This window comes from Sylvia atricapilla, chromosome 3 (genome assembly GCF_009819655.1).
Source record: "Sylvia atricapilla isolate bSylAtr1 chromosome 3, bSylAtr1.pri, whole genome shotgun sequence".
NCBI classification, from domain to species: domain Eukaryota; kingdom Metazoa; phylum Chordata; class Aves; order Passeriformes; family Sylviidae; genus Sylvia; species Sylvia atricapilla.
This window is the reverse complement of record NC_089142.1, coordinates 35,632,728-35,650,939: the sequence shown is the minus strand read 5'-3', so window position 1 is coordinate 35,650,939 and position 18,212 is coordinate 35,632,728. Positions and strand designations below refer to the sequence as shown.

The window sequence follows — 18,212 nt, the reverse complement described above, 5'->3', positions numbered from 1 at the left end:
TTAAACCAGAACCCGGAAGCCTACCCTGGCGGCGCGGTGCACACTGGGAGCCGTAGTCCCAGCTCCCCAGTGGCCTTCCTGCTTTTGAGCGCCAGGGGCCGGGGTGGGGAAACCACGAGTCCCGTGAGCCTCTGCGGCGGGGGGGGCTGGCGTTTGAACCGGCGGCGTTGTTGTTGACGCCATATTGCTGGTGCGGGGGTTACGGCCGGGAGCGCCATCGCCGCCGCCATCGCCGCCGCCCGGGCCCCGCCATCGCCATCGCCCCGCATCGGCCGCTCCGCAGCGCGCACCTGGGACCGGCACCGCGCCCCTCGGCACTGCTCGTGCCCCGCCACCGGCCGCGGGCGGAATTTGTTCCAGCCGGGCGGAGCGGGCGGGGAGAGCGGAGATCCAGCCGAACTGAACCGGGGCTGCTGCTGCCGCTGCCGGGGCCGCTCCCTAGAGAGAGGCCGGCGGGGAGGCGGCGGAGGCGGCCCTGACGCAGCCGCCCCCTCCTTTCCCTTCCCTCCCCCCCAGCCCACTCCAGACAGCGGGGAAGACGCCTCTGGGCAGGGCCGGCTGCTGCTGCCTTCACCGCTGCCCCTCGTTCCGAGCCCCCTTGGCCGCTCCGCGCCATGGCTTGCGGCGCCACTTTGAAAAGGACTCTGGATTTCGACCCGCTGCTGAGCCCGGCGTCCCCGAAGCGAAGGCGATGTGCGCCATTGTCAGCCCCGGCCTCAGCCGCCGCCTCCTCCTCCTTCGCCGCCGCTGCCTCCTCCCCGCAGAAATACCTGCGCATGGAGCCCTCGCCCTTCGGAGAGGTGTCGTCCCGGCTCACCACAGGTGAGGGACGCGGCACTCCTTGCCCCCGGCAGCCCCCCCCTTCCCCCCGGGGACAGTTCGGCGGGGAGGGGGCCGGGAAGGCGGCGGGGAAGCGGAGAAGAGGAAGAACGGGGGGGTTGCGTGGGTCTGGCGTCCCCCTCCAGCCATTTTCTGCCGGGCTGTGCGGCTGGCAGGGGCCGGGGCGATCCCTGCTCGGCTTGGCACCGAGAGACACAATAGAAATGGCCGTTTGCAGCAGGAGAGGAGGGGGAGGAGGAGGAGGGACGGGGAGGAAGAAGGGGGGGCGGGTTGAGCCGGCGCGGGCGGGTGGCCATAGGAAAGGGGTCGGTGAAGGCGGGGGGGTGAGACTAGAGAAAGGGACCCGAGCGGCGGACGGGGTGGGGGTGCTGTTAGGGGAAAGCTCGATCCTCGGAAAGGAAGAGGACGGCTTGGTTTTTTTTTTTTTTCCTTTTTTTTTTTTTTTTTTTTTTTTTTTTACCCTCCTCTTCCACGGTGCATGGATGTGGCAAGGAGAGCCGCAGGGGCGAGTCGAGCTGCGGAAACGCTGGGGGCGGCAGGGGCCGGGGGTGTGACAGAGGTGGGGCTGGGGTCGGCAGTCGGCGGGGCCCCAGGCGGTCCCTTCCTCGCAGCCATTATCGGTGGGTCGAGGCGGCGGCACCTCCTCCCGCTGCTCAGACATCGGGGGAGGGAGAGGGGGGCAGGGCGGGGAGGCCGGCCTGTCATCCATCACCCGCAAAACGCCGGTGGGAAAAGGCAAAAGCGGATAAAACAAAGGGGTAGTCCCCCTTCCCACCTCTTTAATACGGGCCGTCCCGGATAACCCGTTCTGTGGTATCCTTAAAAGTTCCGTAGGAAAACCGAGCGTTAAAAGCAGTTGTGTGGAAGGGTGAGAGTTGCCTTTAGGGCAGATAAAATGGAATCGGGCGGTCTCCTTTCGTCTGGGAGACGCGGGGCAAGAACGAAACCCTTTTACGTTCTTAAGGTGCGAGAGATGAGTCAACCGGCAGCCCTAAAAGCTCGAGGTCTGCTTGTGTAATGATCGCAAATTAAAAATCAACCGAGTTCTTTTTAGCGGCGAGTAGGGAGAGAAGAAAGGAGCGAGTCTTGGCTGGGCAGGCAGGATTGATTGGCCCGTGCCCTGCTTAGTCCAGTGGGCAGCTTCCAGCACTGCACTCAGGGACGGTGCGGCTCGCGGCCATGAGCGGCTGTAGCGCCGAGGTATGGATGTATCCGTGTCCTTTGTGTGCAGGGGAAAAAAAAAAAAAAAAGCCCCTCTGCAGTTGTTGCAGCAGAATTCCTTCCGCTGTTGTGTTTGGTACTCCCTTTTATAACAAAAGTTGGCTCCAGGTTACCAAGCACTAAGTTTGAATGTTCAAATTGCCATCTACACGTAGGACAGTGCCTTGTTTCGATATTGTTAGTTCGGGAAACGGTACCGTGCGATATCTTTTTTTAAAATATTTTAATCAAATAATAATTGAAAAAATGCTATGGAGGAAATATAGAGGGCATACAGAGTAAAACTTGGCATCAGTGCCTTGATATTTTTTGAACCTCTAGGAAAGGATCTTGAATGAGTCAGCGGTCTGTGATGAGGGTTGTGATGGATGGCACTCCCTGGTACAGCGAGGCATTACATGTACTTTGAAATAGATATTCAAAATCAGACCTAATTCGATCCTTTTAGAGGATAAGTGTTGCTTCTTTGCAGTGATTTCTTTTGATTTCTTTGGGGTTTGGAGAGCTTAGGTTATGAATATTTAATATAAATATTGTCTGGCCAGTAAATGTATTGCTGAAAGGAGGCAAATCAATAACATTTTTAAAAGAAACAACCTACAACAGTATTTGAGGTAATACCTAAGCTTCTGCCTAACAATTCTGAAGGACTTAAAAATTGAAATGCTACTGAAATTAAACAAATACCTTATTTGTTTAATTAAGGAGGCCTTAAGGCCTCCTTATCGCCTCAGAAAATCACAGGTGCAGGTGGTAATCCATGTGACAAGGTGATTTCTGTACAGACAAGGATGCATTTTATTTATAAAAGATGTGTTTAATATAATGAAGAGTGAATGACAGTAAATCAAAATGTCTCGTACAGCACTTGAATACTCCTGAACAAAACTTGAAGCATTTATAAATTGTGCATGTCTACATGGATTTTGCTTAAAAACTCCCTCTGGTTTCCATTACAGAAAAAAATCTTTATAGTATGCTGGTGTAAATGTATCTGTTGATCAGCTTGCTTAGGCTTCAATTTCAGTTGAATTTGGGGGGTATTATCCCATTGTGTATATTCCATTTCCACCCTCACTGAGCAAAATAGAGCTCATAATTTTAAAGGGGCCTGTTGAGAGATTGTGTGTGAGTCATCTAATTTTGTAAGTGTACCTCTGAACTGATAGTTTGCATTTTTCCTGGTAGTCACTTGGAAGTATCAGGTGGTTTATTCCGCAGCCCTGACATAAGTTGAGGCCTAGTGTGCTGCAGAAATATGTGTTGCCTTTCATTGACTCTAAAATGAGTTCACATGACCATTTCTGATGCAGATGTCTGCATTAGGGTCAGATAAATCTTGCTGTATTCGTGAAAAGAATTCCAGTCCGATTTAAAGTGTTCCTGAGTCACCATTTTATGTTAGTTTTTGTGTTGGGAAATTTATCACCAATAGCCAGAATTCAGTTGACTTGGGCTTTTCTCAGCCTATTACTGTGATGCTTAGATTTCGAGGATTTAAAAAGCGTCTGTCTGAATTCTGTGTAATGAAAATAAATGTTCATATGAGATCAGAACTCTGGATGTAAAGGACCTGATGCTTAGACTTAATATTTTAAGTTCATGCTGGAACATTTTTCTTCTGTCTGATATTCTGACCTGGTAGTGTTTAACTTCACACAGTGGAGACCATATCAGCACCAGGACTTCTTAACCACAGCGTTCATCGTTTCAAAAATGAATTATCTGGAAGCGGAATACAGATTGATGGAGGGGTGAGCTGAGAATACAGTGTGGTAGTCAGATGAGAAAACAGCTGTCTGTATAGAGTGGTCATAGACAAATAACCAATGTCTGTTGGAAAGAGGGTAGGCTTATTCAAGATGAAATTTATCTCTCACAAGAGTGTTTTAATATTTTGTGGTTATTTGAACAGCTGTTAGGTCACTTCCAGTTTCTCGGTGAATTTGGCAGCCAAACTGTAATTGTGGCTTTACAGTCTGTACTTTCTGTGGAATTGTGCTTACTGGCTTGGGCATTCTCAGGAGTACATTTGCTGATTTTTAACATTAGCATTATTTCCATGTAGAATGGTGATTTTAAAACTGTGTTCACTATAAGCAGTGCAGAACATGCCTGCCTAGTGTAAAACTGGTTTAGTTTTGAAAGAGTGGCTCCTCTTAAATATTTTTCCACTGCTTGAATACTACAGATGAGTTTTAATTTTATGTAAGTTCTAGCTATAAATGAGACTGTTTTGTGTAAATAGAATAACTGCACCTGGGTCTGGATGCTGCCTATGTGTTATGCATACACTTGCTGGATTTCCTCTGAAGTCCAAAGGGTGCTTTTGTTTCAAAGCTATTAAATGAATTCAAGGATGAAAGGAGAAAATATTGGCGATATTATTTCTCTGTTCTCCGCTGCATGTTTTGAAACTATGGTTTGCAGTTTTACCCAGATGACAAATTGTTGGAGAGGGAAGGAAAAAAAAAATAACTACACTTGATTTTTTTAAATTCAGAGGCAGGTTAAGAAGGCCTCCGTGTTTGGACATTTCTGAGATTGATGCTACAGTGGGAAATACTGTAAAAAAAGTTGAAAGAAATCGGTGGGGGGGACAGAAGGGAGAAATAATGTTGATCTTAGGGATTTAAATCTCCTAATTCCTGGTAAATAGAAGCCGTGAAGACAGACTGAGATCAAAAGGTTTTTTTCCACACTTCATCCAAAACCAGAGGTTTACTTGAAAGACCTTTATGCAGTCAAAAAAGATGAAATAATTTAAAAATCCACCGATTTTAGCATTTGCAATTTTTCCTCCATCTGAAACATTAATCTGCCTCAGCACTTCCCCAGCAACTAACTAATGTTGCAAACTAGAAACTGTAGAGGGTGTTGAGAACAGCCCTCTCGTGAGGGACTCTTTACAAACAGAAGGTAGATAAATTTGCCTTTAGTATGCCTTTTTTGTTTTACAGAATAGTCTGGAAAAATATTGATGTAATTGACACAGTTTTTCAAAGTTAATGCAAGAAAATGTCTTTGACCTTTTTGAATAGGAAGAACTATTAGTCTTCCCTGTAGGCTGTCCTCCTATGACCTTTGAGTTGCCCTCTTGAGCAAACTGAACTACTTCTGTCTAAAACTTGGTCAGGCAATGGCCAAGCATTTTAAATTAACAGATCCAGTTGCTTTGGAATGTGACATATTAGTAGTGCTGCATCTCTTTCTGCTTAATTTCTGTTTTGTTAACTTATCCACATGTGTATTTATTGCTAAATTATCTTGGTGAGATGCCAAGTTTCTCATTGTGCTCCAGTATTGCAGAAATCATTAGGATTTTAAAAGACAAAACATTCCCACCCCTTAAAAAAAGTCACGTAATGGCTGCATCTGGACTTCATAATTTAATTTATATGAGAGATTTTTGTATAGATGCCTGTGGTGGCTATAAATGTTAAATATCCTTGGTTGTAGATGTCATAAAATGTTGAAGCTAGCTTTTCTGTTTCAGTGGCACGTCTGATAAATTCAGTGTGACAGTTTTTTATGTGAAGGAAAGATCTAATTGCTGTGTCTAATACATTTTGCATTGCTTGATTTATTTTTCATTCCTCGATCCCTTGATCAGGAGAACTGGGACTTCCTGAAATAATACATTTGCAGAATGAGCCAATGCATATGTGAGCATCCAGCTTGTGAGAGAACCAGAACTTGTGTCAGCCTGAAACCTGGAGTCACTGGATCTCATGAAGTGGCCTGCTCTGTGCCCTAGTCTGTGGCAAGCTGCTTCTGTCCCTTCTGTAGCTATAGCCAGGGAGGTGTCAGCGTGTACCCCTTACCTTGTGTTCTCTGGGCTTAGAGCATGCTCCTCTGAGGGGGAGCATGGTTTCCAAAAGTATCCATTCTGTTACTCACCTCTTAACGTGCCTAATTGAGAAGTGCAAGTGGAATGGTTGATATCCGAGTCCAAAGCAAGGGAATAAGAGAAATATTTGGGTTGTTTTAATTTCTGTCTCTGCTAGGGTTCCCTGGTTAAGTAGAAGAAAAACCCTGAGGAATACCTTTATCCGTTGCTCTGCTGCAGTGGTGCCTTTAGGGGAAACTGGCATCTTAAAGTTAACATTGTATGTCAGTAGTCTGGTGGGGAGACCCAAAGTAGGAATGTGGTAAGATCACCTAGGTGTTGAATAAGGTTGAACGCCTAATGGAAATGTTCTGTGTGAATTTGAGCTAGGACAGTGGAGCAGTTTTGCTTTAACAGAAGCTGGAATCCCTAAAGGTGTATGCCATTGACATCAGCATAGCATTTGATTGATTACTTAGGAAAAATCTCAGGCATGCTTCAAGTTTGAATGCATATGTTGAATGGTGACATTGCAAACTGAAACCTGAGCTAAAGGTTCCATTTCAGGCCAGGAAGACTGCTACTCTGATTGCACTGCATTGAGTCACCTTCCTGTGTGTTTTGCTGAATTTTCCTTTAGCTAAATGAGAGAAGCCAGGAACTGTGATGAGAGATTGATAATTTAAAAATCAAGCCCAAAGCAGAAAGTCCTTCAGGTGAAACAATCAGCACCTTCATAGTTGATAAGCAGTTATTAAAATGGAAAAAATAATTGTTTGCCTTGTTAACTTTTTTAAGTTGAGCTGTTGTTTCCTTTGTACATAATTTCTAGGTAATTACAGGTCAGGATGAAGTAATTAGATGGCAGAATTTTGAAAAATATTAACATGACTTTTTATCATGAATTAAAGTCTACATCACTCCTTGGAAATTAATATTTGGCTTTGTAATATTTGGCTTTGTGATAATCATATTTCAGATGTCAAACTTGAACTCTAATTTACCCTGTTGATATTTCATCCTCTGTTCGTTCAGAAGGCTTCATTTTCCAAATGGCATCTCAAGTTCTGAAAGATCTTAATGGAAAATTTAAAGAACCTATGTGCTCAACTTTATGCTCTCAGTACACAGCTCTGGATAAAAAAAGAGTATCCATGCATTTCATTATATCCGGTGTATTTGACTGAATCCCTGAGGCCTTCGGTGGTTATGGTGAGACAACAGCAGTTTTCATTCGTTGTTCTTAATCTTAGCCTTGAACCTGAAGGAGAAGGGGGGATAAAACAGATTCTTGTGTTACTGGTAGAGATTCATAGTCACGTTGAATTTGAAATGCTATTTTTGAAGTACTAATTCATTTGAGTGTTAGCAATGTGGCTTTTCCTTGCTGCTATACCAGATTCGACAAGTCTGATTTTCACTTTCAGCACCTCTGCCTGATGTTTCCTGTTAAATAGCTGTGTGCCTTCAGAGGCATGTCTAACCAGTAGGAAACACTGAGCATGGGGGGTAGAGTGAAATTACAAAGAAACTGAGGACAGGCCACAGTGATGTGTGTTTCATCATATTAAATATATTCCTTTTGTCATCTCAGATCAAATCATTGTCTGATGTACAGTATCTGATTTGAACTTCAGTGTATGTTCAAAGTGTGGATAAAAGCTTTTATTTAAAATATCTAATAAGTTATAATATAGGTGATGCAAGTTCTCACTTGAATTCTGTAGTCTTTGAGAAGGTTACAGATTTTCTTCAATGAGTGTCCTTTCAGATTCTAAGTTTCTATATATAAAATAATTTGTTAATTAAAATACATGTCATTGTTTTGAAGGACAATCTGGGTCTCCACACTGAGGCACATTAAAGAACTGTGCTGTGTTTGACACCAGTTCAGTGCACTTTTTAATTCAGTTGTGCACTGCAGAGAGAGTAGTCAGAACTAATTGGAACCTGGAGAAGTTAAACAACTGAACTTGAAAAAGCAGGAAGGTTTTCTAGAAGCAAAAGTAGGTTGGATCTACTAATTCTAAGCTTTGTTTAACTGGGTCAGAGTTTTAAAAGTCTTTACAGTTAGATGTCTGCTGTATAGATGGTGTTCAGAAGTTTTCTGGTTTGTACTACCTTAATATTGCATGGCTTCCTGCAAGTGCTAAGATGCTGTAGAAATGTTAATATGTTTGTGTGGAATTACAAAACAGAACTGCAAATGAGAGAAGTAACTTGGTGCATTTAAGCAGTTTTTCTTCTGTATTAGATTATTTTAATTTGACATTCAGATTTTCATTTAAAATGAGTCATAAATACTTGCAGGCTTACATTGTACTTCACAGTGAAGTAGCTTTGTTTTAAGTCTAAGATTTATGCTACTGTAAGTTAATAAGAATGTCTGCTTAGTCTTTGCTGATATAAAAATGTGCCTGCTTGATTTGAAGCATTCCTGGTCTCATCATGCATGTGAGAAGTCATTGAAAGTTTGGTGCTGTGTTAGACTTGGTTTCTTGACTATTAAGCTCCATTTTATAAGTGGTGGAAATTGGGAAGTAGATGAGTCAGTCCCCTTGGCCTGCTGTCTGCAAGGTACAGTCCACTTCTCTGCTGAGCAGCTGTGCCTTAAATCTCCTAAGTTAGTCTGAGTAGTGGAATACCATTTACCAAACCAGGTTGTGGACATGCTTGGCAAGTGTTCAGTCAGTGCTTAACATTTCAGGCTATTTTTCTTCTGGTTGCTGTTTGCAGTGTAGGCAGTGTCATGTTTAAATAGTCCTTTCTCTTAAACTTTGCTTAAAGGTATAAAGTTTTATACCTTTAGCTGAAGTAATGTTAACTGTTTAAGAGATTTTGTCAGGATGGGGGTCTCCAATATCTGTCAGTAGTGTTTCTTGAGATTTTTGAGTTTTGCAGCAACATTTGAAGGTGACAATTTAAAAAGTGTTGCCAAATTAGAAGTAAATGAAATTGCTGTAATATCATTGAGATTTCTTGTCCATAATTCAGTATAATTTGCAATAGAATCATGTATCTTTAGTGCACAAATACTCATTTTCTATCCTAGTTGTTAATTTTTTCCCGAAGTCCACACCTGATTTCTCTGTCTCCTCTCCCTGTTTTCCCCACATGCTCCCTCTTGCTTTTGGTCCTTCTGTTCCAGCTGGTATTTTAACATTTCCTTGAAATTATTCCTTGTTTAGTATTCAGGGTTTGTTAGGACTGAAGGAGACATGGCATATGATTGTTGATTTAACTGTTCCAAGTTTTATCAGTTGACCAGAGTCCGTTTACATTTTTTGTCCTTCATGATTTTGATGGTTAATGTGGTTTGGGAATGTTTCTGCAAAGAAACATTCTGAAAGATAAAAAGAAAGGAGAACTGTAGAAAAAAATCTTATCCAAGTTGTTACACCTGGAATTTGGCTAATTTTTTTTGCAGTTCTCATGGAGTTTGGAAAGTGTGGCCAGGACAGAGTACTCATAGTGAAGGATGGTCATGGTCTGTTATGTTCTTCAGTTAGTACAAATGCAGTGTGAATATGTGCAGTCATGTTTCTCATAATGTAAACATGCTCCAGGACAGATGATCCTATCAGCTAATTTGGTTCCCATTCAAAATTATGCAGTATCACTGCAGCCAGGACAGCACTTGATTTTGGGAAGTATTGTTCTGCCACCATAATGCCATTGAGTATAAATATTGTTAGGCTATTCTCTGAGTGATGTGTATATGCACATGACTAACTCTGCATGAGATTGTGTTTAATTTTGGAAGCTTGACTGCATCTTGGTTTAACATGATTTGTGTACTGTGGTACCCTACAGGAGTGTGTGTATCTTGTCCTATAGAAAATAGGAATCCTCCATCCCCCTGCACCACTTTCTCATGGCTCCTTCTCTTAATTTACCTGCTGTACTGTTTTATTACTGTTTTATTACTGTTTTATTATTGTCTTCTGCATTTGCTGCTGCTTTGAGCTGTACTACAGACCTCTCATTTGAGAGTTGAAAATTGTACAGCTGCAGGCATGGGACTGAAAAGGTATGATGAAGTCCTTAATCAATGGGCAAAATCCAGGAAGCTCCTTTGCTGACACTCCTGTTGACTCAAAACAGTTTTCTCTCTTTTTATAAATTGGGAATCTCTAGACTGACTCATGGAATTGAGCCATGACAGTATTTAAACATCTGAACTGAGAATTGGTAGGTGTTTGCTTCCACTTGGTCTAGAAGAGGCTTCAGCCGCTGTCTGAAGAATATGGTAGCTGAAGTTGCCTGCATCACATGGTTCCTTATGAGAAATGTTCGGATATGGAACCTCAGTAGCATGTAGATTACAAACATGAAATTTGGTTTAAGTTTCTGTGGTATTTTATTGGCAAAATGTGAGAGAAATAGGAAGATTCTGAGTGGAGTCCTTTGTGACTCTGACGTGATCACGTGGATTTATATGTACTTGAGTTTTGGAAAGTTGTCTTTGGCTTTCACTGGCGTTTCTAGATGCTTTAGCAATCGTGTAGGTAATCTTTTTCTTAATGCATTTGAGCATTTAAAAGTAGTAAGAGTTCTCACAAAAGATGAGAGTCTTTTGAAATTTCTTTATGCAAAGGTCTTATGTAAATAATAGAAAAATCCTTTTTATTCTTGAGTATTTTAGATTGCCAGAGAATGTGCAGTCAGGCTACTGATGCACCTGAGAAACATCTGGTATGTGGAATTTCAGAGAGAAGACACACAGGGTTGGTACCAAGTTCCTGTTGCAAGGATTAGTTTTTCCCCTTACAGTTCTACAGTGGAGATGAGGTTTTTAAAATAATTTGCTGTACTTATTCATTGCAATCAGAAGCTGCACTACATATTGCCATACTCCTTCAAAAGAATATGTTGATCTATGCACTGTATTTCATTTGGATAAATTTGAGGCTGTCAAAAAATGTTGTGGAAAGCTTTTGTATTTTTCCTGTCAGCTTCCAATTCTTTGATATTTTAAGCAGTAGGTGCTTAATGCATATTGTCTAAATTGTGTTTTCCTCTTCACAGTGCTGCCTGTAGGCCACTCAACCTACAGATAGAAATGGCAATTCATGTGAATGTTTTATTCTAGAGTCTCTTGTTACTGTTAACTCTGTGAGTGATAAATGCTGTGTGGGGGTGAAAGATTAAAGATTAAATATATGAAGTGAAGATAATTAATACCAGTATAAGTTCTTATTGACAAATTTTTATTCATGCACATTGTATTGATCCTAAAGTTTAGGTTGCTGGGGTTTTTGCTAGCAGTGCTCTGGTACCAATACTTGACCTTAACTAAAAACATTTTTGCTAGTATTCTGGTGAAAACAGTCTGGGTTACCTTTCTTTTAATTAGTTAAATGGTTTTGTGTCCTAGGTAAAACATTGTGGATTTTGCAGGTCATGTTTTAAGAGTCTGTCTGTCTTTTCATCTCTTGTTTTTCTAGAGCATTTGATGTTTGAGTGGAAATCAAGCAGAATGGTGAAATGTAAAGGTTTTTGTGTTTTGTTTTGTTTTTTTCTTTTTAGAACAAATTCTGTACAACATAAAACAGGAGTACAAACGCATGCAGAAGAGAAGACATTTAGAAAATAGCTTCCAGCAGACAGATCCTTGTTGTTCTACTGATGCACAGCCACATGCATTTCTCCTTACTGGACCAGCTTTGCCAGGTACCCAGTTAATCCTGTGTAATTTTCCTATGTTTTCTTAGACTCTGCTTTTGTAAACATTTTTTTCTAGTTACTTGGTGGTTTATGGCACCTTCTCACCAGCTCCTGTTGGTTTTTTGGCCATTAATTGTGTGTAATTCTGCTGTATTCCATTATTCTGTCAGACTGCATTTGAGTAAATAGTTTTCCCCATTACCTGTTGTGTTATGACACATTCCCACTAGTTACTGGTGCTTTTTTTTTGGCATTAACACCATAGGTCTGGAAGATGGTAGCTTTTCATTTTAAGAAATGGTTGGACAAAAACCTGGCATTGTTTTCAGGAGACCATCCTGCCTACTCTGTCACTGATACTGTAAAAGGCTTTTGCAAAGCAGCTGTCTTGGCACCAATATACTGTACTATAATTTTAAAATAAAATAGTAGCTTAAATTTGTATGTGGCAACTGCCATGTCAATGGTGTTCACAGTGTTTGTGTGACACTCTGGGATAGTTGTGTCTGTTGTCCATTGCAGTTGTCTTCCTTTTGTGTGTCCAATTCTGCTTCAATAGTAATTAGCAGGATCAAATAGCAGAGAAAATATTCTTCAAATGTTTTATAAAGTTCCTTTAATGTAAAAGATGTGAAAAAAAAACTGATAATAAAAAACTGGTTTCTGGTCTACTTGTAATTGTAAATTGGTTTGCCCAAATATTTACTCTTAGGTACTTCATCTGCAGCATCATCACCATTGAAAAAAGAACAGCCCCTGTTTACTCTCAGACAAGTTGGAATGATCTGTGAACGTTTGCTGAAAGAACGTGAAGAGAAAATCCGTGAAGAGTATGAAGAAATTTTGACCACAAAACTTGCAGGTATCTTACAGTTCAGAACAATGTATGTCAGAGGGAGTTTGAAAGCTTAAAACGTCTCTTATTTTTGTGACAGTGTATGGGTTTTTTCTGACTTAATCTAATGAAGGAATGGGGTTGCATACATGACAGAAAAAATGATGTTTACTCCCTTTGATAGGTTTTTTCCTTCTGTGCTGCTTTGGATAGAAATTATGACTCTTAGTTATTACTACTCAGTGCAGACAATGGTTTTAGTTAGAACTTTCTCTTGTTATTGTGTCTGAATTGACAATTTCCCCTTCTCCTTTTTTTTTTTTTTTTTCCTCCAGAAAGGCTGCCTTTAGAGCTCTTTTTGAAGGGCTGTTTTTTTTGTTTTGTTTTTTTCCTGCTTGAGAACTGACTTCCTTTTTCTGGAATTTGGCAAGAGGACAGTACCTAAGATTTCCCTTTCTCTTTGCAGTACTTACCATTACACTGCTGCCAGCAGTGTTTGGTATCTGCTTGAGAGTCAGTTCAGCTGTTTTTCTGGTGCTCCATGTTGAATTCTTGTGTTTCACAATTCACTGAAATTCTTGACACCTGATTCCAGCTTATCTTCCCATAAAGATCTTGCTAATGTCAGCATTGTAAATACAGCCTTTCTTCAGTTTTTGAGGTCCTTTACTTCTAAGCCTCTTGCTAGCATTTGAGCACCTAAATTATTGTGCATTCAGAGGTAGGTGCTTTCACAGTACGATTTGGAGTCTAATTTAATATTTAGTGTGATGATAATGAAGGTCTGAGCACTGTTCTGCGGACTTGCTCTTGAATACCTACAGCTGTTCTGCTTCCCACCTGAAAACACATCAGAATTAAAGTTGGCAGGTCTCTTCAGGTGGGAATAAAACCTTTTGCTGGCATGTACATGCAGAAACTCACCAGGCTTGTGGGTTGCTTGTGATGTTATTGTCTCTGCACCCGAGGTTCTGTTCATGGTCTGCACTTGCTGATCTGCCATTTCTGAGTAAATTGCTATAGTTCTATGTCCTTCTTAAATCTGCATCTGTTTGAAACTATGACTAGAGCTGTGAATAATGCTGCTTCTTCGGGCTTGGTGTTCAGTTCAGTGTTTTTCTTTTTAACCTGCTTCAGCCTGATGAATTAGGACTCTATATAACTTTTCCTCCTAATTTATGTATGTATTGGAATTGGGTCATTTCTTGTGTTCTCTCAAATGCATTTCATTTAGCAGGGATCATAACCATTTGAAGATCAGATAGATTTACATTTGTCCAGACACTTTGGGAGCACAAGCTTGTAGTTCTTTACAAACAGGAAGCCCTTCTATCAAGTCCCTTACATGTGCTCTGTCTCTCAGTCCCAAAGGGAGCATTGTTTGGTTTGTTTTTGGGAAAGGGATTGAATTCTATCTGGGAGTTGTGGTTTGGTGAGATGATTTAGGTTTACTTGTTCTTACCATGGTGCTCACCAAAAGAGCAATTTAGGAAGATCGTGTTACTGAATCACATAAATTAAGCCAGTAGTACATTTTCAACATTATACAGGAATTTAAATCTGACAAAAAAATTTAGAAATTCCTTACATAGCAGGCCAGTTATGGTTGTCTGCTGACAGAATGGTTATATCCTTTTCTAAACTTCGTGCAGTAAGGTGATACTCTTTGTTACAAAAGTGAAGTCAAAGGAAATGTAACTGGAAATTCCATAATAAATCTCGGTTGAATAGCTTCTTTCAAGTGACTTAACTGAATGTTTGCATCTTGTATTTTCTGAATCAGAGTTGTCATGTAGATCGTTAGTCAGATACTACCTATTCTTTCCTTCTCTGCAGATCATTGCCTTGATTTCTCTTCCTTCCTCTGTTACCTGAAACTGCTATGTTAGTGCAAACTTGGTTTTGCAAGAGCCTTAGAGAAACACTAGCTTGAAAGGTTTTAAAGAATCTGTGAAAAACAGCCTTTTATAGTATTGTAATTGTATTTGTGTTCATGTCATTTAGCCACCTGATTTAAAATAGTTAGGATGTGTATGATACAATGATGTAAGTATTTGTGCAGTGTTCACTTAAATTTTCAAGTAGCTCAATGTAGGCTGCTTCTGCCTTTGGATTGCTTAACTTCTGAATCTGAATGTCACAAGAAAGGGGCTTTTTAGTAACTGGATTTTTAAAAAATATTCACAAAGCTGCAGTTCTAACAAAGATGATGTTATAAAGCAGCTGTATATGTTGACTCCCACCTTTAAAGAAGAGCATTTGCAAATTCGATTTTGGCCTTTAATACATTCTTTCAGGAAACCTAGTTCTAGTTGCTGTTACTTCTTGAAATGGTTGCAGGCCACTAGATCCTTTACTATGCTCTTAGTGTTATTTTGTTGTTTGGGTGCTGAAAAGCCGCTGGTCAGAACTGCAGTGAAACAGGCCCTACTGCCTGTGGGCAGAGGGGAGCTGGCCCCAGGCCCCCTTGGTCAAGGGTGAATGTCCTTAGATCTTTGGGTCCCTCCGTACTTTGGGCTGCTGCTGCACTACTTGCTGATTACTGATACCCTGTTTACTTCAAAGGTGAAGCTCATCCCTGCAAGAGGATGGGGACTTTATTGGGGCAAACCTGTGGGACTAGGAACCACTACAAATCTAACTGCATTTTTGGTTGAAGATTGCCTTCTTTGACCTTGCCCTTTTCTCAGAGCACCCCACATTGCTGCACATGTATTTTTCCACAAGGGAGGAAGGGGAATGGAGAGGAGCGGCATCTGGTAGATATTACTCTCCTTGTTCAATTTCCTAATTCTGAAAGGTGATATCCTGCTGATGAGTGCAGTATTAAAACTAAATAAAATATTGCAAATGTATTTGTATGCATGTGTGTATAGAAAGAGTAACCTTTCTGGGAAATGATGGTGCTTAGTTCAAAGCCAAGTATGTTCCATAACAAATTTCATTTCAAATGACACAAATAACCATTTTCATGCAGTCCACAGTCAACTCTGTGTCTCTCATAGTAGCTACTTCTGTGATTAGAATTACTCAAAAGTTAGTCACTTAACATTTCATCCTTTCAGTGTCTTGTTTGCTTTTGATTTTCTGGGTCAGCAAATAGCATTTTAACTCTGTAGCAAATCCCTTCCCTGTACTTTTGTGTTTCCATTTCATCAAATTAATTTTCTTACATCTGGTAGTGGCAGGAGCAGACAAATTGTTTCCAACCCTGGCACTGACCTTTTGACTACTCTCCCCCATTATGGATCTGTAGAATGGACACACTTGATTTCTTCAAAATGCAGTGTGTGATACTTAGCAGGTGTGAGGTATATTGAGGTTTCTGTTGTGTGCAGCATAATTCTCTTTGAGTTTACTGCCATCTTTCTCCTATACAGAAGTTTGTAAGGGAGAGTCTTTAATTAAAGGGACATTGGCTGAATTGTTCTGGAAGATAAAAAAGAAATGGCAGCTATGAACTGCATTAAGTTATTTAAAAGTACTGCTAGTTTGGGGGTGTGTTTAACTTGTATGATTTCTGTGTATAAAAATTAGCCGAGTATTTTTCTGCTTGATTGAAACCGAATACTCACATTTGTGATGCTTCATCCTTGCAGAACAATATGACGCATTTGTGAAGTTCACGCATGATCAGATCATGCGACGATATGGAGAACAGCCTGCCAGTTGTGAGTATCTTTCTTCTGGTTCCTGTAGCACCATCGAATTACCAAATGTTCAATAATTTAAATGGCCATTGTTCTGGCTGTTAAGCTGCTAGGCCCCAAGGTAAAATACTTGAAATTGAGGATGTGGAATAATAAGGTTGAAAGGGAGGTATGAGGGAAGATGCAGCTTGTGTTTAAAACATCTAGAACTGGCTTCCCATAGCACGCTGGGATTTTAATTTTGAAACCAGTCTTGATACTACCATAGAAGGTTTGCACAGAGCTGATACTTGTTACTGCTGTCATTAACTCCTTCCTTTTTCTTTTTTCTCTTCCCAGATGTTTCATGAATCACACTTCTGCATATGTGGGCTGCCCTATACACCCTGTTTTATTGTTGCAAGCTATCCCAGTAAAGACTTGCAGCAATGCCATATTTTCTCCCCCCTGTGAACACAGGTTATTTCAAGCTTTTGTCAGTGGCAACCACTCTTATGCAGCAACTGGTTTTGGAGTGCTCCCTGATGTCAGTACCACCTGGATGTGGACCTTTGCTACCTGTAATAATACCAGTGGCCTCATTTGCTGTATCATTACGATTTGGCTTCTTATGTTAATAAGTTTGAAAAAGTAAAGGATTAAAGCTGGTGTTCTAGAAGTTGCCCTTCACTGGTTGTGTAAATAAAAATGTAGAATGACACTTCTGACTGAAGTTAGTGTGGTTTTCATAACTGTGCACTACAACAGAGCTGTAATCACAGTTAAGTTAGAATGTAATCCCAGGACAATTTTAAGCAAATAGCCCACAGTACTGCCTGTGAAATAGTGAAGGAGGGCATTTCTGTATTCCATGACTTTTTTGGGGGTTAAGAATGGGTTTATATGATTTCTCATTTTTGTAGTTTTTATTTATTCTATCAGTCTTTAACAAATGTTTATTGCTGCAATTTTTCAGTGTATCATTGTTTTACTGCCCTTGTAGTACTGGAATTTAGTTGGAAGAATAAAACATTTACTTCTAATCTGTTTGTTTTTAATATGCAGGTGGAACTTTTGCTGTGTGTGAATAAACTTAAATCTGAGTGTTTAAATGAAAACTTTATTTACTAGCAATAGTGGGTGGGTCAGTTTTAGATAAGGAGGTGGATTAAAAATCTCAGGTCATTCTTCAGCGGCAGAGAAATTTTCCTTAGATCGGCTGGGTTGTTTGGTGTTGAGGAAGCATGTTTGGTACAGAATGAACACAAAACTGGTGATGTAACTGACTCAAACAGCAGCTGCACTTGCCTTCCTTCAGGTTTCAGTGACCCACTAAAGGAAGTCTGTTCATGACATAGAGCAGGTACACGTCCTGCAAGCTGGAGCAGTGTAGGTATTGCAAGAGCTGAAGGTGTGTAATGCTGTTAAAGGTTGAGAGCCGTGTTGGATGCATTCAGCTGTTGACAGTCTGCTGTGTCAGTGCTGTCTGCCCAGTGCTGGGTCTCTGCATCACTGTGAAGTTCTTACATGGCAAGTCCAGATCTGTGTGTTGTGGGGTGGAAGTATTGCTACCAAAGGCCTTCAGTTACCTGCTTTGGGGACAAGAAAGCAGTTTCGGAGTAATCATTTGATTGTAAACTGCTGTCTTCTCTAATTTACTGTCAGTTTCTGGTTAAATGGAAGTCTGCTCTGTGGTAGATCTCTGTCCCATCTCAGATTAACAGGAGTTTGAGTTGAAGCTGCTAGATGAACTTGGTAATTGGCTTATGCTTACTTAAGGTATCAGAGAAGCCTTATCATGAGCTCTGCTTCTTGGTGAACTCTTTCCCTTAGGAATGAGATTAAAGGTTACTTGGATACATTGTCACAGTATCAGACTCTTTTCTGCTCAGTTTCCTGAAACCTATCTTGCCTAAATATTTGGATTATTTCTACTTTATTTTCAGAATCCCAGAAATGAGAAATCTCTGGTAGACTCCCCTCGCAGGTCTTCTGTCACTGAAAATAAAACTGTCAAGGGCTGTAGTTTCTGTTGTCTGCCTTGAAGTCCTCAGTCCCTTTCCTTACTGCACCTCATGTTTTGACCTTACTAAGTTGCCCAGGCTAGGAAAAGCACTGCTTCTAGGTGGGCCACCATGCAAAATCTGGCATCCTCATACATCTCATGTATTTCCTGTGTTCTTACGTTTTT

The 18,212-nt window shown here is 41.0% G+C and overlaps 1 protein-coding gene across 2 annotated transcripts; it reads left to right on the top strand.

Moving 5' to 3' along the window:
- Positions 1-135: 135 nt before the first annotated feature.
- On the top strand, positions 136-17,064 carry AKIRIN2 (akirin 2). Of its 2 annotated transcripts, none has more exons than XR_010743185.1 (5): positions 136-822; positions 11,420-11,563; positions 12,270-12,419; positions 14,958-15,151; positions 15,992-16,061. XR_010743185.1 is itself a non-coding variant. In XM_066315124.1 (5 exons), the coding sequence occupies exons 1-5, from the start codon at positions 615-617 to the stop codon at positions 16,390-16,392; spliced, it is 585 nt and encodes a 194-aa protein (XP_066171221.1). In that variant the 5' UTR covers positions 141-614; the 3' UTR covers positions 16,393-17,064. The 2 variants fall into 2 exon arrangements, 1 of the variants encoding a protein (XP_066171221.1); XM_066315124.1 differs by lacking the exon at positions 14,958-15,151 and adding an exon at positions 16,382-17,064 and having other exon boundaries at positions 141-822; positions 15,992-16,063.
- The last annotated feature ends 1,148 nt before the right edge of the window (positions 17,065-18,212 follow it).